This window comes from Miscanthus floridulus, chromosome 7, assembly GCF_019320115.1.
Source record: "Miscanthus floridulus cultivar M001 chromosome 7, ASM1932011v1, whole genome shotgun sequence".
In the NCBI taxonomy this organism is placed as follows: domain Eukaryota; kingdom Viridiplantae; phylum Streptophyta; class Magnoliopsida; order Poales; family Poaceae; genus Miscanthus; species Miscanthus floridulus.
In genome coordinates this window covers 117,187,457-117,211,465 of record NC_089586.1, presented here as the reverse complement: position 1 = coordinate 117,211,465, position 24,009 = coordinate 117,187,457, and the positions used below count along the sequence as shown (strand labels likewise).

At 46.1% G+C, this 24,009-nt stretch overlaps 1 protein-coding gene across 1 annotated transcript; it reads left to right on the top strand.

Annotated features, from left to right (window-relative positions):
* Positions 1-4,061: 4,061 nt before the first annotated feature.
* Positions 4,062-5,504, top strand: LOC136464405 (probable galacturonosyltransferase-like 9). The gene has a single exon (XM_066463358.1). The coding sequence runs from the start codon at positions 4,203-4,205 to the stop codon at positions 5,295-5,297; it is 1,095 nt and encodes a 364-aa protein (XP_066319455.1). The 5' UTR covers positions 4,062-4,202; the 3' UTR covers positions 5,298-5,504.
* The last annotated feature ends 18,505 nt before the right edge of the window (positions 5,505-24,009 follow it).

Here is a 24,009-nt window from a genome sequence, read left to right as displayed (position 1 = left end):
CGACGTCAAGCATTGACGGCGGATGCGACCACACGCCAGATGGCCTTCGAGAACCATATATGCGATGCGATGCATCCGTGTCCAGGCACAACTTTTCCGTGCTTCACGAGCTGCTGGCATTTGCCTTGGAAAGTTGGAAGCCTTCATTCGGAAGCCACGGTTAAAGGAAAGGAAGAGCCAGAGCCGCAGCTGAGATGGGGGACCTCGACGGCGAGCAACTATCTCTGAATTCTGCAATATTTTGTGCTGCATATATAAAGATCCTCTGAATTCTGAAATGCTCCCGGCGTATGGTCCCTTTTTTTTCCATCACCTTGAGGACCAGCAAATTGGCCACCGGCGTAGGAGAGGACTCTTCCAACACGGAAACCTCTTTTCTTCTAGAAATACTACGTTCACGGAAAGGCAGAGTCGGGTAGTTTGCTCTTCAGATGGTCAACTAATCAAAAACACACAACGTAATGTTCATACTGTTTTCCGGAAGCTTCTCGCGTCCGGAGGCTGGTTGTGAAGAATTCCGTCATGAATTGCAATAAATCAGCCAAGTATCAAGTTTGATAGGCATTTTTTGGGAGAAGAAAAGTATTGTATATAAAAGTGCGTCGGCGGTCCTCGAACTTGTTTGACTGTGTCATCCAGATCCCTAAACTCATAAATCGACCTTTTAAGTCCTCAAACATGTTCATTTAAGTTATTCTGGTTCTTAAACTCTCAAATCGCTTATTTAGGTCCTCAAATTTGTTCGGCTACATCATCTAAGTCCCTTAACTTATAAATCATCTGTTTAGGTCATCAAACTTGTTCAAGTCTCTAAATACTATAAACTTATGAATTCAATATATATTTATAGAATTATCCAAAAATTATAAATCTATTTTTGTTAGACTCCTGGTAACATATACTTTAAATTAGAATAAAAAAAATCACCATATACTTTTTATTTTTAACTCTATACTTCAATAACTAAATAGGCACATATATTTTTAGGACTTGTAAAAATATACGTGCCTATTTAGCCATTTAAGCATAGAGTTAAAAATACAAAGTACATGGTGATTTTTTTATTCCAATTTAAAGTACATGTTACCAGGAATCTAACAAAATTATATTTATAATTTTTTGACATTTCTATAAATATATGTTGAATTACAAGTTTATAGTATTTACAACATATTATGGATCGGGATGACACAACAAACCAAATTTGATGACCTAAATGGGTCATTTGTAAGTTTAGAGACCTAGATGATACAGACAAACGAGTTTGTAGACTTAAATGAGCGATTTGTAAGTTTAATGACCAAGATGATACAAATAAATAAGTTTGAGGACCTAAGTAATCAATTTATAAGATTAAGAACCGAAATGATACACTCTACCAAATTTGAGGACCGCTGGTGGACGTTACTCATGTATATTTGTGCACGTTTGTTGAGCACGCTACCTAGGAACACGGAGGTGGAACCAAGCACGTGGCGCCACGTTTACGTCAGCCTGCCTGTGCACACTTAAAAGCTGTCACTGTTCGATGGGCCCCACCGTCTTGGGGGCCCCGAGGCTAGCCCGCGACGCTGGGCCGTGTGAGCGAATTTTGACCGGGACCGTCCTGGCGGCAGCGGCACCCACCTAAAATCTAAATCAGAGATACCAATTTTGATTTCCTTGCCGCTTTATACAAAAGTTGCAAAATTCAGGGCGTGTGGTATACAGAATATTGACGTCACATGGAGCAGACCACGGGTACCGTACAAAATTTTGGTATGTGTTCATGTACATGCTACGCAACAAGATTTGCCATCGACGTATATATGTACATTTTTGTCACACACGACGAGTTACATCAACGGAACTTGGCAGGCTTGGATACAGGGCCTGTTTTGTTCATCCACTGAACTTTAGGCCCTGTTCGGTTTATCTCATATTTGACTTGTACGATTTATTTTTTTAGTCGGGACAGTATTTTTTATTCACAATAATTCAACCAGAACAGTATTTTTCAACCAGTTTTAGCCAAGTTTTAGACCAGCGAACGGGGCCTTAATGGTCCCTAAAGTTTAGTAAGCCATCTAAAGTTTAGTGATCTCTGTTTGGTTGCATTCATTAAAGCAGTAGTCCTATGTACACTTTAGTCACTTTTAGCTATCCCTTGGTAACTAAAAGCCATTAAACTTTAGTTACTCCTAAACTTTAGTTGAGGTGTTTTACATTTTAATGACTAAAAGCGACTAAGGCCTTGTTTAGTTACCCTCAAAATTCCAATTTTTTTCACTCTCTCCATCACATCAATTTTTAGCCGTTTGCATAGAGCATTAAATGTAGGTAAAAAAATAACTAATTGCACAGTTTAGTTGGAAATCACGAGATGAATCTTTTGAGCTTAGTTGGTCCACGATTGGACAATATTTATCAAATAAAACGAAAGTGCTACTATTCATCGGGTTGAATTTTTTTTTCAATCTAAACGAGGCCTAAAGTTTAGTACTTTAGGAGGGGTGAACCAAACACACCCATGTATTGCGACCGCCCTATATAGCATTGCATATACAGTATATATCAACAAAGCATCGTCATATATCACAGTTCCTTCTTCCTTTTTTCCCCGCTTGGGAACAAATACAATTAATTTGCTGGCAGTTTTTAATGGAAGGTGAACCAAGATTACGCGTAAAACTGTCTGTACAGCGTTATGATTATTTCGTCCATATATAGACTCCGTTCGCTTCGCTGAAAAAACAAACCGAAACACTGTTCCGATTAATTTGTTGTGAGATAAAAACACTGTTCCGACTGAAAAATAAGCTGAAAAAGACGGATTATATACGTGAACTTTCCTGAGAGTCATCGTGGTTTCCCTGGCAAGGCTGACTATTTCGTAACCCCGTGAACTTTCCCGGGAGTCATCGTGGTTTCCCTGTCAAGGCTTGACTATTTCGTAACCCCGTGATAATGGACAATTTAGTTACCACAGCACAAACAAAGCACCTACGTTGGTTTGTTCGGCTGAGCTGGATTAAAGCCAGTTGGTCGTTTTTAGCTGATTTATTGTGAGAGAAAAATACTTTTCGACCGTATATGAGCAGTGTTTTGTGAGAAGGAATCAGCCGGCTCCGGCCAGCGGAACGGACTTTAATGGACCCCTGGATTAGTGGATCTCTACGGAACACAAGCTGTGCAGCAAAGCAAATCCAGCAGGATTGCAGCTGGTCTTGGTCTCAATTTACTCCACTTTTAGCAACGAAAATGGTTTATAATAATCGCAGTTACGTGCTGAGCGCTCTCCATTTGCAGGGTGCCGCTCTCTGTGCATTCCTGCGATCCAGCAGACAGCTAGCTGCGGCGGACCAGATTGCGCACGCCCTCCTCACGCATACATGCGTACCTGTTCGTGCGTTCACGATCGTTTCGCATTTGGCCGTCCAGACTGTTAAACTTTTTTTTTGGTAGTTTCGTTGTCGGGTCGGGTGGAAGACGCTTAAGCGCCAGCCACTTGGCAATTTGCTAGCACACAACAGTAAAAAAGAAAAACCATGTCACGGGCTTCCTAGCTCGCTCGCGCATGTGCTAACCTAACCTGTGGCCGTTACCAACAGCAGCACTAGTAGAATTAGAATAATAAAGCATGAGACGACGACGAGAGAACACTGGAAAGACGTCGAAGAGGACAGAGGTGAGTTGCATACGTACGCGGTGTATGATATGAGTATATACGCGTCGCCGTACGTACACAGCTGGCGGCGTGCTGCTAATCCCCGCCCGAATTAGCCCTAATTAAACAGCCCAGCTCGTTAACCACGCCGTAATTAACCCTGCCCCGCCGCGGCCCCACCCAACCGATGCCTGCTTGCAATTGCAATTGCAGACGGATGAACGCGTAGGCAAGCAAAGAGAAAAATGCCGAAGCCAACGAAGCGCACGTGGGACCCATATTCCACCCGTGCTTTATTGGTAACGCCACATATAAATGTCCCCGATAAAACGACCCGGCCGATCGACCCAGCCCAGGCTGCCATTGAGGAGGGATCCAGCGAGCGGAGCGGACGCCACCCGCGCGCGCACACCTACGCGCAGGCGCATACACCAACGACGCCGACCACTTCCACGGAGGGAACCACGCAACCGGACCCGACCCGACGCCCCCGAGGCGAGGGCGAGCGGTGAGCCGGCCGGGGCAGGGACCAACGGGGATCCCCTCGGCGGCGGCCATGGGCGCGGCCTCCCCGGCGATGTGGGCCGGGTTGGTGCTGGTGGTGTTATTGGCCGCATCGGGGCCGGCGGCGGGGCTGCCGAGGTTCGCCGAGGCGCCCGAGTACAGGAACGGGGAGGGGTGTCCGGCCCCGGTGGCGGGCGCGGGGGTCTGCGACCCGGGCCTGGTGCACATCGCCATGACGCTCGACGCGCACTACCTCAGGGGCTCCATGGCGGCCATCTACTCGCTGCTCAAGCACGCCTCCTGCCCGGAGTCGCTCTTCTTCCACTTCCTCGCCGCGGAGGGCGGCGGCGCGCCGGCCGTCGCCGACCTCCGGGCCGCCGTGGCCGCCTCCTTCCCGTCCCTGCGCTTCGAGATCTACCCGTTCCGCGCCGACGCGGTCGCCGGGCTCATCTCCGCGTCCGTGCGCGCCGCGCTCGAGGCGCCGCTCAACTACGCGCGGAACCACCTCGCCGACCTGCTCCCGCGCTGCGTGCCGCGCGCGATATACCTCGACTCCGACGTGCTCGCCGTCGACGACGTGCGGAGGCTCTGGGAGACGCGGCTGCCCGCCGCAGCGGTCGTCGCCGCGCCCGAGTACTGCCACGCCAACTTCTCCCGCTACTTCACCGAGGCCTTCTGGAACGACCCCGTCCTCGGCGCCAGAGTCTTTGCCGGCCGCCGCCGCGCGCCCTGCTACTTCAACACCGGCGTCATGGTCATCGACCTCCGGAGATGGCGCGTCGGCAACTACCGCCAGCGCATCGAGCGCTGGATGGAGATCCAGAAGGAGAAAAGAATCTACGAGCTTGGTTCGTTGCCCCCCTTCTTGCTCGTCTTCGCCGGCGAGATAGAGGCCGTCGACCACAGGTGGAACCAGCACGGCTTGGGCGGCGACAACGTCTTCGGCAGCTGCCGCCCTCTCCATAACGGGCCCGTCAGCCTGATGCACTGGTCCGGGAAGGGCAAGCCATGGGACCGTCTCGACGCCGGCAAGCCTTGCCCACTCGACCACACCTGGAGGTCGTACGACCTCTACATTGGCGAGAACGATTCATCATCAGCATCAGGGCCGTCCCGGTCAGCCTTGTCATCATCGGCGGCATGGTAGAAGTTCAGATATACACAATAATTCTTTGATTTGGGGTTGCCGTGGTTCTTGACCGGTAATGGAATTGCCTTGCAATGCATTGCCACTGCTGCTACAAGCCAGCTGCCGCTTTCGGCTGTACAGGGGAGGGGCGGTATACAGATTGCAGCAGCAGCAAGAGGATGAAGACAGTGAATAGGGGGGGGGGGGGGGGGGGGGGGGGAGCAAATTCTTGTTCATTTTGCACTATGATTCAGATTGATTCATTAGGCTCTGGTTTGGAGGTTGTGACTATCATGGGTTGGAAGGAATTACTTGATTGGTGGTGTACAATTCTTGGATAGGATACAGGTTTCAGTTTTTGGTCTATTAGTTCAGAATTGTTTCATTTACATGTCTATTCAGTACACTCGTATAATATGGATTAATTAAATTGATTTGAAACAATTTGTGTGCATCCTGGTCTTGTGCCTTTTAGCCTGTTCGCTCGTTGGTTTCAGGCAGGGCTTATCAACCATGATACAGTGTTTTCCTCTCACAATAAACCAGCACCAGCCGGGCTTATCAGTCCAGAAACCAACCAGTGAACAGGCTCTTTGCTGAAATCCTGTTCTATATGTGACTTCCATCATCCAGAATGGCCTGATGTCCTGCCAATCTAGGATGGCACAATGGTTTGCTGTTCTGTTTTTGCTTATTATGCTCAGCAAGAATGGCCTAATTCATTTATCTCCTTGTCATCCTTACTCCATCCAGAATGGCCTAACATGTTGTAGTTCTGGCATTGTTAGTACTGTCTGTCTGCTGTTATTAGTTCTACACCCTTTGGTTCTTCGACCTCTCACAAGCTTCAGCTAATGTTTGATTCCTGTGTTCACCTGCTGTTGAACTTGAAATGCCGCTTCCTGTGTTCTGGAAGTTCATGTTGCTTCCAAGATGGTGATGACTTGTTTGATTTGACTCGTGAGCTGTGGCCAATGGTGTTTCTTCAGTGTTACACATCTGCAGGAGCATCAGGAGTTGAAAGAGCATTAGACTGCTCGAGGATCTTTACAGATGGATGTGCACCAAGAGAGCTCCAAAGAAAGGAAAATAGCAATAAGGATGGGGACTTCTCAACAGACTCATAATACAGTGTTAATACTACCTCTAATCCTCCAACTAACGCCACCTAAATTTACACAAAACCAGAGAGAAAGACGGCCTCTATTTAAATTATCAGTCACAGGCGATGGAATCTTTGAAAGCAGACCGCAGGAATGCAGTAGGATTGGAGGATAGTTATTTGAAACCTGACATAAACATCAAAGTTCTAAAGGCTGTGTTTTCTGAAATCGCGGCAGCGGCATCAGCATCTCAATTATGTTTTGCGGTGATTGGTGAGGCTGAAATGCAGCTGCCGAAGAGGCATACTCCACATGCAGTGACATCTCTCTCTGGCGATAACTTGAGCAGGCAGCTGTAGGCTTTTGCAGCTGGACTGGAGCTGGGCATCTTGCTCCCACTACACTACAGACCACAGAGCAATAACGATTCTGAAAGAAACAAAACAAAACAAATCACTCTCCTAAATATCATGGTCCAATGCACTGATACCACGCTGGGAGAAACTGATGCCGCTACCTCCCAATCGGACGGCTCTCGGTGCACGACATCCTGCTCCCCACATCGCTTGGCAAGGGTGTAAGGCTACACTGTACACAGCTGACCAGGTTGGAGGCTGGCAGTGACCAGCTGGAGAGCTGGAAACGCAAGGCAAGTGCAACTAATGATTGCTTGTATTCCCTCCTCCTCCTTGGCCACTGCTCTTTTCACATTTCGTATTTTTTAAACAGTCCATCAGCCTTGTGAGTGCGATGAACTCCTTCCACCCACACCCACTGCTGGTCATCAACCACCCTACGCCATCGTATTCAATTCCTTTCACATGCTTTGTACCCGTACGTACTCCCGGGACAGACGACGGACAAGAGCACGAGTTCTTTTAGGCCGGCCGGACAGTGCCAATGTGCCATGCCATGCCAATGATGGGCACTGCCCAACGACATCGCCCCTGTGATCTTTAGAAGATCGCTGTTGCTCGATCGCCTTGTGGTTCATGCACGTCAGGCCACACCTCCCCTCCTGGAAGCTACCCGTTCCAGCCACTATTATGGGCAGGTGCAGCAGGTCCGGTTGGTGTGCTGCCGCCGCGGCGTCGGCCGGCCGTCCGGGTCCACCACCGTTTCCAACTTTCCAATCCCGTGTCAGCGAGAGGAGGACATGGACACCGAGCGCGTCGGAAGTTTTGGAGCGCCTCCGGGTCGCGGTCGTGGCGATCCGCATCCGCTGGCGCGAGCACGTTCAGGTTCACGATCGACGTGATGTGTTGGGCCAGTGCTGTGCTGGGGGGTGGATCGACGTTTGGAGCCTAGCATCTACGCCGAACAGAAAAGCGTTTAGGCTGCCGCAGAGGTTTTGTTAGGGGGATGATTGGTATGGTTCGTGCACCGCAGGGAGACGGATGGCAAATGGCGCCAAAAGGCGTAGGGGGACAAGAGTAGCCTGTCTTTTTGCTTCGATGAATCGATCAAAAGTGTGGTACAGCACTTGAGAGTGAGTAAGTGATAATGATAATCGCTAATAGCATAACAAACTCGGGGTCGGGGCACCTAAAAGCCAACCACCGCGAGCGAGCCATTGAGCAGCCGTGTGGCCACCGAATAAGCCCAGCTCCTGTCGCTGTTATTCTAATGGCGATCGACGTCAAGGCAAGAAGATCATAACGACAAGCGTCGGCGACAGCGGCATCAAGTCCTGCTGGCTAGCGCGGATTCTGAGTTAAATTCCAAAGGCATCTGAAGTTTCAGTCTCGTGGCGTGGCATAAAAAATGGTTAGAGGCTTAGAGCACCACTGTGCAGGCGTTCGTCCTCCTAACACTAACAGCTCTCAACGACTTCTTCTCGGCGTCAATGATTTTTTTTTTTATAATTCTTGCTGTCATCAATAATTAAAGAGCGTAAGAACAAAATGGTGGGGCCATGCATGTAATGGATCCAACAATCCAAGTGTAAAACCTTTGGAAAATCTCTCAATGATTTATACGCGTCACTACAGGGGCTGTGTGACCGAGCCATTGATTAGCAGCAGGTTTGGTTAAGCAACGAACAGGAATGTGACAGCTCGGTAGGTCACCAAAATGCGTGCAGGTAAGCTCCGGGACCAAAGGAATATCACAGGCCCGGGTTAGGAAGGAGTACGGCCGGGCGTACTCGATCGCATTCGGCGCACCAGCAGCAGCAGACACTACTATATCCAAAGGAGTCCGAAGACTGAAGTCCAGTGCAGGAAACTAGTCGTCAGTCTTCCATGACGCAGCGTGGATTTGGTGAGGTAGTAGTAGTACTAGTACGTAGGCGTAGCAGCTGCCAGTGATCCCACTTACTTTGTCATCAAAATTCAACATGTGAAAGATACCGTCCCGTCCTGTTCGCTTGAACTTATCAGCTGACTTATCAGCTAGAATCTACAGTATTTTTCTCTCATCACGAAACAGCTTCAACCGGCCGACTTATGTATCAGCCGAATAGAACATTGCCAAGTTCTTGCATTGAAAAGTTGGGGTGATATCACAGAGAAGACAACGAGTAAATGGCACAGGCAAACAAAGAAGAGTACCAAGTCTAGTAGTCTACTCCAAGGCATCAGATACTTGGGGTAGAGGCTGGGGCACCCTTGCTTGGCTCCTAAGCTTGTGGAACAGTCACGGATGCAAGCCTCGCGTTACGAGGCTGGTCCTGCAGATTGCAGAACCAATCGGGCTCACACAATTTCGGGGAATAAAGCTATAGTAGTACCAAGCTAAGCTAGGCACAATGATCAGTAAAGAATCGAGGCTTGGAGTTGGAGGGCGAAACTGAAACCCAGATGGAAAGAAAGCTAACGTGCATCCCTCGATAACAGAACACAAGAGGGCAGAGGCGGCAGATCCAACCAAAACCAAGCACAGGCGTCCTTGTGTCCAAGTTCTTTGCCTGCACTGCAGCACCAGCAAGGCGAAAAGCAATGCTCATGGACTGGACAGAAAGGCAAAAGTCACAAGGGAGGCATCAGCCGGGAAGCATGATTTGCTAGGTCATTTGGACAAAAGCTGCCTGTGTTTTGTAGCAGCAGGCAGCAGCTCTATCTCACTATCTGGCGGCCTCCAGTGTCTCTACTCTCTAAGCCTGCGGACTTTTCTCCTACTGCCTTGAACAAATGGGCCATAAGCCCATTTCCTTCTAGACCTAGCCCATACATAGTACAGCCGAGCAAACGTTACCTCAAACACACCACGTAGAGGAATTGGGCTGGAGTCTTGCTGCGATACAAAGCAGATATGGACTTAAGCCAGTTTCAAAAAAGATATGGACTAAGCCAGAGTGGGTGTCAGATTTGATTTTTTTTTAAAGTGAGTTTTTATTCCTTAATAGGGATAGTATTGTTGATGCCAGATTGATCTCAAATCACACATCAGCTAGGGCTAGATTGCCCGGTCCGCCACAGACCAAAGAACGCAGCGAGGATGTCACGCTTCACGCTTCCGTGGTGAACGAAGAGGTTTACGAGCAAACCACCAAAGGATAACCAACGTGCTTACGTGACGCAAAGGAACCGTCGAAGCTCTCGCTCGGGAGGACCCTGTGGGGGCAAGGACATACGCCATCCTTGATCGTCGTATTATGCGATGAACGGCAGCATGGGGTTGAAAGAGGACATGAAGGAGTTGTAGATGTAAAAAGACGATTGAATTGTTGGGTGTCTTAACCGGCCATGTACCTTTTAATTTATAAGGAGTAGGGTAATCTTGTCACGTTGGAAAACCAATGTTGCTTTATTGAGTTTTGGTCAAGGAGTTGTAGATGTAAAAGGACGATTGGATTTGTTGGGTGTCTCAACTGGTCATGTACCCCTTATTTTATAAGGAGTATGATGGTCTTATCCTGTTGAAAAACCAATGTGATACTATTCTTATGTCGCTTTATGGAGTTTTGGCCAAACTATCATGGGCCAATTCTGAAATTGACTTGGGCCCAATTTGGTCGTCAACAAGTATGTTACTTTTTTAGATAATGCAAATTGTTCCGGTTTAAATTTCAGAATCTAATCACGATATTGTTTCAGTGCTAGATGACAATACCCATCAATAATAAGTTGTTTGTCGTAATTTTAAAGCTTCCAGCTTAGTCTTTCTGAAGTTTCATAAGGACACTATCTGTGCAGTGCGGGTGTATTTGTAGGGGTGATTAGGTTCCTGAGATAATGACTAGCAAACCGGTTGATGACGATGATAACTAGCAAGATAAGACGCGCTATTTAACAGTTACCAGAACTAGAAATGTTTGTCAGTACTCGGTCAGAATCAGGTCATGACTCATGAGCAACCCAAACCTATAGTAGCTATTGACTAGCGGACGATCACCAAATAAAACTTGTTGCAGCTAGAGTATACACCAAATCTCTAATCTAATTATCTAAAGCACAACGTGGAGCTCTTCGTCAAGGAACATGTAACGTTCCGACCTGTGTTTCACCATGTGGAGCTTCCCGTCGCAGCTGAGCACCTCCACGCCAGCAAACACGATGCAGTTGTCCCAGAGCTCAAATCGGTGGATGTTTGGACTACTTCGGTCGAAGAACCTAGCAATGCAGAACTTGCCAGAACCGAGGTGCACGGCGTGGGACGTTAGCAGACGCCACCGGCCCCTTGTGCGAACCTGCCACGTTGTCGTCGAAAACTTCGTGCAGCACCGGCGGACGGCAATGCTCCTGCGAGAAGGAGGCCGCGGCGAGGTCCGACGCGCAGAGCACGCTGCCCTGGTCCCTGGACGAGATGCCAAACCATAGCTTTTGGAGCTCCGGAACGTACTCCGCGACGCCGCAGAACGGCAGCGACCAATCCGCGGGGTTGCTCCTGACGCGCTTCCGCGTGTCGAACGAGTAGGTGCAGGCGCCGTCGGCGGCGGCGCCACCGCCCATGGCGGATACCCAGATATGGGTGCCCCGCCGGCGGCCGCCTTGATCTGCCGCCAGGGATGTGACGCGGGTGCGGTCTCTGTCACCGTCGTTCCTGGCGAAACGGGGCGGCGGCATTGGCGGGAGAGTGCGCCACTCCCACCCGTGCTCTTGCGCGATCAGTGGGCGGTAGACGAGTGCCTGGAAGCTCCGGCAGCTGTTGCCATTATTGAAGCTGGTCTGCCTGTCGAGGATGTAGAGGTTGTTGCCGACGGCGATGGAGATGGGGAGATATTTGTGCTTGGCGAACGACAAGGGCAAGTGGTGGAACGCGGGCATGTCGGGGTCGTGCATCACGGCATGGCCGTTCTCGTTCGTGGCCACCAGCTTGTTCTTCAGGAGCATGAAGTCCATCTTGCCGTGGGAGTCGACGCGCTGGGGAGGGTCGAAGTTCATGGTGGCATCAGGCAGGCGACAGTCCTCCTCCACTGGTGGCGGGTCCAGGCCAAGCAGTGACCTCCCACTCCCGTCCTTGGTGGGGACGACGAAAAAACAGGACATGTCGATGCGGCGCAGCGTGTAGTTGTTTTTGGCGCAGTCGCTCGCCACCAGGTTCACAAACCTCCGGAAACTCATCTTCCTGCACCCAAATGAATTAGAGGTCAAATTAATCAGGCAGGGAAGAGAACGTCCCTAGTCCCTCGGAAATCTTCCGGTCTGAACGACTGGAGCAGCACGCCGATGATTCCGCACCGCGTGTTGGAGAGTATACGGGTCCGCAGCGACTTCCCGCGTGTTGGCGAGTATACGGGCAGAATCGGCCCAGCGACCGAGTCAACGGCCAACGTAGCGCACGAAGCCATCCACTGCACGAATCGAAGCACAACCAACCACTCTCGGAAGGCTGGTAGTTAGCTTCTCTTTTTTTTTCATTTTTATTATATTTCTCCTCTTCTTAACTCCAGGTTGGCGGTTACGCTAGCTTCTCTTTTAGTTTTCTTTCTTACTATATTTTTTTCTTTTATTTTCCTTTTTTCTTTTCTTTTCTTTTTCTTTTTTCTTTTCGTGCTTCATGTATTTTTTATTTAATTTTTTATGTGATTTTTTATTGTTCTTTTCATTTTTTACATTTTTATCTTTCTTAAATTTCTTTTTGTTTCCTTTTTATTTTATTTTCTTTCCTTTCCTTTTGTTTCCTTATTATTTTTTTCTTTCCTTGCTTCAATTTATTTTTTATTTTCATTTCATGTGATTTTTCATTATTCTTTTCTTCATTTTTTATTATGTTTTACGTGCTTCAATTTTTTTGTTTTTGTTTTCTAAATTATTATTATTCTTTCATTTTTTTATATATTTTTATTTCTTTTTAATTTTTACTGCAATCAATTTTTTATTTGTTTTATTTTTTGTTTTTATGTTTTATTGTTTTATTGTTTATTTCTTTGTTAGTTTTCTATATAGAACGTCTGATTTTGTACATATGTTGTTCTATAATGTACTCTATTATGTTATTTAGTATACATGTGATGTTATATGATATATTTTGCGATGTTCATGTGATATACCAGTGATGTTTTATAATGTAATTTGGTATCTTTTGGGGATGTTCAAGTAGTGTACATATGATGTTCTATGATGTATTATGATGTATTATGTGATGTTTACATTTGTCGATGTTTCACCACCGATAGCCTGCCACGGGGGTACCTGGGTGAAAGGTCATTGTTTGGTTTTGGTAATTGAGTGACAACCTAGGTGGACTAATTGTGTTTATGTGAGATACACAGGTAATTAGTCCACATGTATATGTGTGTGAGCAACATATGCCATGAAGGTGAAAATGGCTCGGAGATGTTGCAAAGCTCACACATGTAATGATGAAGGAGCTTAAATGCACATGAGACATGACATTGAGTCATGTGATCAAGGTGGAGAAGATCAAGACAAGACTTGGCTTGATGGGCCAGTTGCAAGCGCGAAGGGCAAGTCAAAGGCTTTGGAGTGATGGATCGCATGGCGGTGAAGCTTGAGCAAGACTTGGTGCCGATGGACGATAGCAACGGTGAAGAGCAAGTAAAGTCAAGATCGATGAACCAATATGATCATGTGATGATATAAAGTGCATCATATCATTGTTGATCGTATTGATGCATGTGTTGCATCGACATTGGAGGAGATGGAATGGAATGCGCAAGGCAAAGGTATAACCTAGGGCATTTCATTTCACCGATCATAGGTGTGTAGAGAAGTTTATAACTGGGTTTAGGATAGATGGTCGTACTATCAAGAGGGGCAAACTTGTTTGCATATCGGTCATCTAGTGCCACTCGAGTGATCTAACTTTGCATCGTCGCTAGGATCGAGTGGCATGGCAAGTTGAGTGGCTAACATCCTTTGGGAAATGATTGTGAAATACTAACACACATACACATGGTGGTGTACACTTGGTGGTGTTGACACATCTACAAAGGAGGTGGTGTTTGCAGGGTTGAGATGGGTTTGGGTCCCTCTCTCCCTCCCGCCGAGCAAGCTCGGCGGGATTCGGCACTTTTGGGAAAATGAAATGCCTATTTTTCTATTGTGCCGGATGTAAATTCTTGTGGTTAGCACATTGGAGCAAGGGTGAAAAAGTTAGAAGTGAAAACAAGTTGGTCGCGAAGACGCTGGCGTCGGTCAACTGACCGGACACTGGGTCTGAAAGCACCGGACGCTGGCAGGCTGCGTCCGGTCAGGCTGACGTACGGTGACGTAGAAGCTAGAGTGTGACCGGACGCTGGGCTGCGTCCGATCAAGTGTGACCGGACGTGTCCGGTCAAGGTCGGTACCTTACTGGAAATGACCGGACGTTGGGGGTTCAGCGTCCGGTCAGTTGAAGCTGCTGCGTCCGGTCAGGTAAAGTGTAGGAGCTCCCTTGTTGCTTAAAGTACTAATGGCATAGGTTTGTGTAGGAGCTCCCTTGTTGCTTAAAGTAATAGTGGCATAGGTTTGTGTGACCTTGCTCCTAGAATTATTTAGGAGAGCTCTATCTAGCCCGGCACCTTAGTTGCATAATTAGTATCTTTGCTAGGTGCTAGTGAACATATATAAAGGGGTATAGTCTTGGCTAGACCGATTATTTTAATTCCGCATTTATATCGGTTAGCCGACGCGATTAATTTTAGAAAAGACTATTCATCCCCCTCAGTCCGCCATCTCGACCCTTTACTGGGGCAGTTTGTTCGGGCTTCAGCGTATGCAGAACTCAACGGTTAATACAAGAGACAGTCGATTTATCCTGGTTCGGACCCTCGATCTTGATCGAGTAATAGCCCTATGTCTAATCGGCGTTAGCCTATGCGTTGGATTGATTGTAAAGTGTTGTGTTGCGTTATCTGTTTTTCCTCCAGGAACTCCGCCCTCCTTTATAGAGTCAGGAGGCCAGAGTCCTAGTCAATTTACAATAAGGTTCCTATTAGGATTACAGAATACTACTATTAAGATTACAGGAAAAGAAGTCCTAGTTAGACCAGATCTTCTCCCTTCCTTGTGGGGTATCTCGTGGGTCCCGTATCGACAAGTCCCCGAGCACTTCATGGTTGATCTCTGGAAGCCTCATCTTATTCCTTTAGGTCTTGTCGAGCAGGAACAAGCGTCGTCCGAGTACTTTCTTGAGTGAAACCATGTAGCGCTTCTTGGGATCTTCGAGTGGTATGTGCCTTTTTGAAAAAAAAGTACATCCGTCTAGGTGTAGCCCCCGAGCCTCTTGCTATTTAGAACAAGGAGCTGAAGGGTCTTACCTTGATATTGTTCTGATTCTTCGTCGAAGGGCTCCTGAGTATATACCCGGGTTTTTTATCAAAAAAACTCGGATATAGCTTGGTCCGGGTTCTTTTTGTCGTGAGTCCTTGAAGTGGTTTGTCTTGAAGAAGTCTTTTTGGTGACGTGCACTTTTTCGAAGAAGAAAGTGCACTCACTGAGTGTAGCCCCCGAGCCTCTTACTATTTGGAACAAAAAGTTAGAGGGTCCTGAATCTTATATTGTTTGAAAACTGCTGTCTTGAAGAAGTCTTCTGAGTGATGTGCGCTTTTTTTTAAAAAAAGTGCACTCACTGAGTGTAGCCCCCGAGCCTCTTGCTATTTAGAATAAAAAGTTGGAAGGTCTTGAATCTTAGTTGTTCAAAGAACTGAAAACCTCTCCTGTTGCAACCCCGAGCATTTATCCGGGTTCTTTTCGGAATAACTTGGATGCAGGGTCTTGACATATTCTCTGGTAGTCTGCTGTTGTCAGATGTAGTTGTATGGTGGTGGTTGAGTGTAAATGTTGTTTGTTCACGAGTTGTATAGTGTTGGTATATCCTTTTGAATATGCTCGTCCTTGAGTATTATTCCTGCATGCCTAAATTCTCTTTCATTGAATTCTGTCTTTTCACTGTGTCCTTTGTTAGGTTTGTTTCGTTGGTGCTCTCGGTCCATGTGTGTCGCTTCTTTGGTCTATAATACCCTCCTAGTGTGTTGTTTTGATTCATCGAGCATTTTGTTGCGTGGTCTGAAATCTCCGTAGTCATGAATATGATAGTTTCTGAAGTAGAGCAGCCCCCGAGCGTATCTTGTAGTTCTTGTATATCTTGTCATAGCTAGAGGGAGTCTTGTGATAGAGATTAGATATAGACTAATCTCGCAGCGGCATTGTACCAGGCGGTACATGGCGGTAGTTGGAGGAAGTCTTGTGATGTGGGATACGTTCCTTCATCCAGTAGTTCTGGGTAGATCCACCTTGCCTGTCCTACGACTGTCCAGTGCAGATCAATGCCTGATTCGGTGTCACATCGGACTTAGGTAGACAGATGCCTGCTGGGCTTCCCCGTTCCATGTTGTCCCGCCGTGCTGCTGACTTTCGCCTCGGATGTACTTCGTCCGTCCTTTGAAGAAAACAGTGTAGCTGAGTGCAGTTTGTTCTACCGAGTAGCAATTTTGAACACGTAGTCGTTCCAGAGCCTAGTTGTGTATGGGTTCCTTTTTGCTACCTTGCTCGTCGTAGTACCGAGTTCGTTGGGTCCTGTAAGATATGTAATCTTGTATTTTTTTTGAAGCCATTTATAATGGAAAGAATCTTGTCTTCTGAGCTGTTATTCTTTTTTCTGCTGATGTCCTAGTTGTTTATGAGATTCCCGAGTTCTTTCTATAAGAACCGAGTTCTTGTGTTCCTTGTGAGGTAACCCTTTGTTACTTCATGGTTGATGAGTTCTTTTTGTAGCAATATGATAACTCTGTCGTGGTGCTGGATGGATAAGTCTGAAATCTGCCCGTTGAACTATACCCTTGTGTAGAAGTGTGTCATCCGTCATTTCAGTTGTGTCTATTGTGTTGGGAAATGGACCATTGCGTTCTCATTCTGTGTTTAAACGGGCCTAGTGGGCTGCGTTTGTATTGCTGTAAAAATCTATTTATAGGCCTTCTTTCTTCTTTTTCTTTACGGCCCTGCTTTTGCCCTGAAACCCTAGTCTTCAAAACTCCGTCGTCGCCATTATCGTCGTCATCTGACCGCCGTCGTCTGAGCCTCATCTTTTCTTAGTTTTATTGCTTTCGCTAGTATATGGGTAGGAAGAAAATAGCGAGCAAGTCCCAGGAAACCTTTGTAGACGAGAAGACATCGCTTTCTGTTATTGAAAATCAAGAGTTCATGGCCATGAGGGCTGCTCAGAAGATCTGGCCAGCTCTGACTATAACTAAGGATCAGTTGCGCGAGCTTATCAGTGATTGCCTGATCCAGGATAAGGACATTGCTGAATGGAAAGATCCAGGCTAGCATCGGGTCTCAACTCTAGTCCCTGGTGAGATTGTTCTTTTTATCTCATTTATCCGTGCTGGAGTCTACCTTCCTGCCTCTTCTTTTCTTCATCGATTTATTAGTTATTTTGATATTAGCTTGAACCATCTTATTCCCAATGTTGTCCTTCATCTTTCTATTTTTATTCATCTTTGTAAAACTTTTCTTGGAATTCCTTCTTCTCTTTCTCTCTTTCGTTACTTCTTCTGTCTGAAACCCAAACCCCGCAGTGATGACACCCATGTTCTTGGTGGCTATGGGATTCAGTTTTGCCAGGGTCGTAAGAGTAAATTCTTTGATTATAACTTGGTTGATTCTGTGAGGATTGGCGTGCCGACTGGTTTTATATCGCCAATATGATTCCTCCTCTTGCTGTTCATTCTAGTTCTGGTCTCATGGTTAATGACCGATGGGAAAAGAATCCCCTTACGGTGGATGAGCTCCAGGCGATCAAGCCATTTCTTGAGAGGATATGTGCTCTGAAATAGCAAGGCTTGACCGGCTTCGGGATCATTTCTAGTTTTCTTCACCACCGTGTTCAACCTCTAAAGGAGCGAGAGAATTATGGTTTTAAATACTCTAGGGTAGAGGACCCTTCTCGTATGGTCCCTGCCCTTGAGTTGACTAGTGAGGAGGTGCTTGAGCGCCTTCAGAAGATGTTGAAGGGAGTAAGCGTCGTCCCGTATACTGTCCCTGAGTATTGTGCTAACAACTCGCCTCCTGCTGTGAGTTGTTTTTTCTTATGCAGGTACTTTTTGTTTTTCCTTTGTTGTCTCTACTTTTCGCTTAATCTTTCTCGTCTGGTTGTTTTACTTTTTTGTAGGAATTGGGGCACAACTTCGTTGATCCGATCCCCCTTGATGACTGCCCTGCCATTGTGGAGATTGGGGAGAAACTTGCTGGGGCATCTTTAACCAGTAAGTTTCAAACTACCATGATGTTTTCTGGTGTTTCTTCCGTAGTTCTTGACACATATGTAGAGTATGTTCCTCGTCCAGTTCCTCGAGCTCCTCGTAGTATCGGAAAAAGGAGGCGAGCGGATTGTTCTTTTTTGGGTTTGTCTGCTACCAAGAAGTCTCGCCAATCGAGTACTCGTCTAGGTACTCAAGTTATAGGTAGCGTGCTCCTAGGTGAGTATATTAATATGTTTTGTCTTTTTGTTGTTTGTTTTTTGCCTTTAACCGAGTACTTTTCTTCTTTTTCAGATGGCGTTGTGGTTGCCATGTTTGAGAGTGAGGAAGATGAGGATGATGATGCGGCCCTTATTATGCGTCGGTGAGTTGTTTTCTTGTTTTTCTGTGATTGAACACCTCTTTTCGTTCTGACTTTGACCTTGTTCTCTTGTAGTAAGCGGTCATTGACCTCGAGTTCTTCTAGGGCTCTGGTACCGACCATGCCACTCCTGTCGTATGGTGGTGGTGATATTTTTGCTACTATAGTTCCCCCTCTAAGGTCTTCTGTTGGTCTTGGGGGTTTTATGAAGAAGAAGATAGCTAAGTGAGTGAATCCTGGTTATGTTTCTTTGCTTCTGTTTTCCTCTTCCCTGATTCATACTCTTATCGTCGAGTTTGCTTATCATCTTACAGGCCCTCGCCTTCCCTTAACCCTCAGTCAACTTCTTATCAGTCCTCTGGTGCGCCCCTGCGTTCTGAGTCTCGGGACTCAGAATGTGTGGTCAGCAAGGTGGCTATGAGGGAAACAGGGTTCCCTGGTGGTCACGCAGCTGCTGATTTGCTGGCTCCAGAGGTGACCGTGGCCGTGGCGGCGGAGCCATCTGAGGAGGTAGCCGGGGCTTCCTAGGGTACGACCCTGGTCTTGTCTTCTTTGCCTCGGCCGGCTTCTCCCTCTACTCCTCTTGCTAGTGGCGTTCAATGTTTGGATGATGATGTGGTGCAACAATTCGATGCCACTCATCGGTTGTCAGAGTTGACCGCTGCCTGGGGAACCTTTGTGACTTCTTTTGGGGAAAAACTCCAGGTAAGTTTTTTTTTCTAAAGTTCTTTCTTTGGATGTTCGTCTTTCTTCTATTCTTATGTCTTGTTTTTCTCTCTCTCCTTTGTTCAGTCTATTTCTTGGGATCATACTAGCTTCTTTTTCTCATCTGAAACCGAGAAAAAGTTATCTTTTGAGGTTAGTGCCCTAAAAATAGAGCTTGACCTCTGTCGGGCTGAGATGAAGACCGAGCGTCAAACGCACCAAAAGGAGGAAAAAACTCTCCGTGCCTAGGTGGTTGAGGCAGAAAGGTGGAGGGATGCTGCTGTCCAGGAGGCCTTGAAGAATGTGGAGGCCATGAAGAATGAGTGCAATGGTATTGCAGGTTCTTTTTGTTTTCTTTTGTATTCAAATTTCCCTTTCTGCTAACTTGTTTTTGATGCCTGGTCTAGCTCTTTGAGTTAAAAAGCATAAGCTCTCAGAGGGTATTGAGAAAATGAAGACACTTGCTCGCAATAGTCACAATAGGGCTAAAGAGGTAATTACTCATGCTGAGGAAGAACTCACGCTTGCCAAGTTGATTAGGCATGGAGCTGACAGGGATCTTGTGTAGGTCCAAAAAACGGTTGAAGACTTGACTGGTAAGTTGGCGACGGCTACTGAGAACTGGATTGCTTTGTGGAAATCATTTCGGTCAGTAGCCGATCTTCTCTGGACTCCATCGGATGATGGTCAATCTTGGGCTTAGTTTATTTCCCAAGTTCTGACCCATTTCTAGGAGTTTGTGAAGAGGTGTGCCCAACTATGTACCAGAAATGTTCTTGCCTAGGTCTGGGTTCTTGCTCCGAAGATGCCTTTGTCCAAGATTGTAGAGGAAGTCGAGTCAAGAATATCTGGATGCCATTGAAAAGGTGGAGCCTGAGGTCGAAGATTTAGCCAAGAGGATCGTAGATAATCTTAATATTGATATTTCTTCTCCTGATGACGATGCTTGATGTAATTGACCTTTGTATTCCAGCCTCTGTAATAGGATATTATACTTCTTTTTGAATGAAGATCTTTTATTTTTTGTTCATGTCTTCTTTGCCTGGATGTCTTTGATTTTGACAAGTGCTTGTCATGCTTTCGTCTGTGCCGTGTAAACAACTCGGTATTTGTAGATCGTTGTCTTGACAAACTTTCTTGATTTGTCGAGTGCTTGTCTGGCTTTCGTCTACGCCGTGTAAACAACTCGGTATTTGTAGATCGTTGTCTTGACAAACTTTCTTGATTTGTCGAGTGCTTGTCTGGCTGCCGTGTAAACAACTCGGGGTAAGTAGATCTTTGTCTTTACAACGTTTTTGTTCTTGTTAGTACAGAAAAGACTTAGAACCAGCGATCTCAAGCATCTTCAGCTTCTTCTTTTTAGCTTTTTACTTAACTCGAGATGTGGCCAGCATCTGGCTCTTTCCCTAGTTGTAAAAACATCTTAGGATCGGTTCGGGTGTTAGCTTATTAGCTACCCTTATCGGCGGGCTTAAGCATCTTTTCAGCTTTTTTTTTGCTCTCGGCTGGTATGATCAGGCATAGTTTCAGCCATTTTGCTTTTTGGTTCGAGTGTTAGCTTATTAGCTACCCTCATCGGCGGGCTCAAGCATCTTTTTAGCTCTTTTGCTCTCAGCCGGTATGCACAGGCGTAATTTTAGCCATTTTGCTTTTTGGATCAGGTGTTAGCTTATTAGCTACCCTCATCGGTGGGCTCAAGCATCTTTTCAGCTCTTTTGCTCTCAGCCGGTATGCTCAGGCATAATTTCAGCCATTTTGTTTTTTGGATCAGGTGTTAGCTTATTAGCTATCCTTATCGACGGGCTCAAGCATCTTTTTAGCTCTTTTGCTCTCAGCCAGTATGCTCAGCATAATTTCAGCCATTTTGTTTTTTTGGTTCAGGTGTTAGCTTATTAGCTACCCTCATCGGTGGGCTCAATCATCTTTTTAGCTCTTTTGCTCTCGGCCGGTGTGTTTAGTGAAAACAACTCAAGAAAAGTCATAATAAGACATATGTTGTCGAGGAACACCATATTTATTGATCACGAACGTTTATATGCTTAGTGAAAACAACTGGGGGAAAGCCATAATAAGACATATGTCATCGAGGAACACCATCTTTATTGATCATGAACGTTGATCTCTTATGGCTTGTATATATATTCTTCCTTGAGTTGTTTTCATACGTAGAATCTTCTTAGTTGGCTGATGTGCCATGTATTGTTGACTTCTTTTCCATCTTCAGTTATCAACTTGTACATGTCTGGTCCGGTGACTTTTATGACAATAAAAGGACCTTTACATGGACTGAGTAGTTTATGGCGTCCGTCAGTTTTTTGTATTCTTCTTAGTACTAGGTCTCCGATTTAGAGTGATCGAGGCTGGATATTTTTGTTGTAGTGGTGTCTTAAACCTTGGAGGTATCTGGCTGATTGAAGGGTAGCGTTTACTCTAACTTCTTCTGTACTATTGAGTTCTAATCTTCAGGTGTGTTCCGCTTCTCCTTCGTCATATTGTTCTATCATTGGCGACGTCCAGATCAAGTCGGCAGGCAGTATGGCTTCTGATCCATAAACTAGGAAGAAAGGTGAGTATCCGGTGGCTCTGCTTATTTGAGTTCGTAGCCCCCATACTACTTTGGGTAGTTCTTCAATCCATTTGGATCCATAGTCCACTAGTTCTTCATACAATCTTAGTTTCAATCCGGCTAGTATGAGTCCATTAGCCCTTTCTACCTGTCCGTTGGCTTCTGTATGTGCGACTGATGCGTAATCTATGCTGAAGCCGCAATCCTATGCCCAACTTTAGAATTCTATAGCTGTGAAGGGAGAACCCAAATCTGTGATGATTCGATTGGCATATCGACGCGGTGCATAATGTCTTGGATGAACTCGACTGCTTTGGCTACGCTGTATTTTGCGAGTGGTTTGTATTCAATCCACTTGGTGAACTTGTCAATTACTACAAAGATGTACTTGAAACCGCCCTTTGCTTTCTTGAGAGGTCCTACTTGATCCAACCCCCAGCAGGAGAAAGGCCAAGCGGGTGGGATGCAGATGAGATTGTGAGCTAGTACATGAGCTTGTCTTACAAACATTTGACAACCTTTGCATTTTCTGACGAGTTCTTCTGCGTCTTTCAAAACGGTTGGCCAATAGAATCTATTGCGGAATGCTTTGCCAACTAGTGTTCTTGAAGCGGCATGATTTCCATAGCATCCTGAGTGTATTTCTTCTAAGATTCCTTTGCCCTTTTCAAACGAGACACATTTTAGAGTACCCCTGAAGATGCGACTCTTCTGTATAGTTTGTCCCCTACTAGGACGTAGTTCTTGCTTCTGTGAACAACTCGGGTAGCCTCTGCTTTATCTGCTAGCAACTTATTCTCTTTGATATAATCGATAAAAATCTGGGTCCATAAGGTGGTGATTACCAAAATCTGGGTGCTTTTAGCTAGGAGTTTAGGGGTTATCTCACCGGGTTGTTTGATAGAGGGAGCTAATAACTCCTCTATGAATACATCGGGTGAGACCTTCGCCCTGTCTGATCCGAGCTTAGCGAGGACGTCTGCCGTAATATTAGAATCACACGGGACATGTAGAATTTTCAATCCTTGAAAATGTTTTTTGAGTTTTCATATTTCAGCACAGTAAGCGCCCATGTTTTCTTTGGTGCAGTCCCAATCTTTGTTGACTTGGTTGACGACCACTGTCGAATCGCTATATATGAGTAATCGCTTGATTCCAAGGGTAATTGCCACTCGGAGCCCGTGGATGAGGGCTTCGTATTCTGCTTCATTGTTTGTAGCTTGCCTTAATATCTAAAGGACATATTTGAGTTGTTTTCTATCTAGGGAGATGAAGAGAATGCCTGCACCGACTCCGCCTAGCTTGAGTGATCTATCAAAGTACATCTTCCAATGGTCAAGGATGGTATTTGACATATGTTGTTGAATTTCTATCCACTCGGCAACAAAATTGGCAAGGGCTTGAGATTTAATTGCATTTCATGGGGTGAAATAGATATTAAGAGCACCAAGTTCAACTGCCCACTTATATATGCGCCCTGTTGCGTCTCTATTGTGTAGGATGTCTCCGAGTGAGAAATCTGTCACCACGGTAATCTTGTGGCTTTCAAAATAGTGGAGAAGCTTGCGTGAAGTGATCAGGAGGGCGTAGAGTAGTTTTTGCATATGCGGGTACCGGATTTTTGACTCTAACAGTACTTTACTGATATAGTATACTGGGCATTGTACTTTATATACGCGCCCTTCTTCTTCTCTTTCTATGACTATCGCTGTGCTGATCATAGTAAAAGTTGCCGCAATGTACAGCATCATGTCTTTGTTTTTCTTTGGATGTGTGAGAACGGGCGAGGAGGTGAGGTATGCCTTAAGTCTTTTGAAAGCTTCGTTGGCTTCTTCTGTCCACTCAAACTTGTCTGTCTTCTTAGTAGTTTAAAGAAAGGTAACCCTTTTTCACCGAGTCTTGATATGAAACAATTTAGGGCACATCTTTGACACTTCGAGGAGGGCCCATCTCTGTTATGGCTCGAATTTGCTTAGCACTGGCTTCGATTCCACGATGACTGACCAAGAATCCGAGTAGTTGTCCTGAAGGAACTCCGAATACACACTTGCTTGGGTTCAATTTCCACCTCCATCTTTTCAGGTTTTTGAAGTTTTGCTCTAAGTCTTCAATTAGTGTGTTTGGGTTCTTTGTTTTTACTACTACGTCATCCACGTATGCCTCCATGTTTTTGTCGATCTGATTGCCAAGGCACATTTGGATAGCTCTTTGGTATGTGACGCCAGCATTCTTGAGTCCAAACGATATGGTCTTGTAGCAGTAGGCACCGAACGGAGTGATAAAAGATGTCTTGCTCTGGTCTTGTTCCTTTAATGTAATCTGGTGATATCCCGAATAGCAATCAAGAAAGGATAATAGGACAGATCCTGTTGTTGAATCAACTATCTGATCAATGCGTGGTAGCCCGAATG

Coding starts and splice junctions, on each gene's coding strand:
- LOC136464405 (XM_066463358.1), top strand. CDS start 4,203: ATGGGCGCGGCCTCCCCGGCGATGTGGGCCGGGTTGGTGCTGGTGGTG.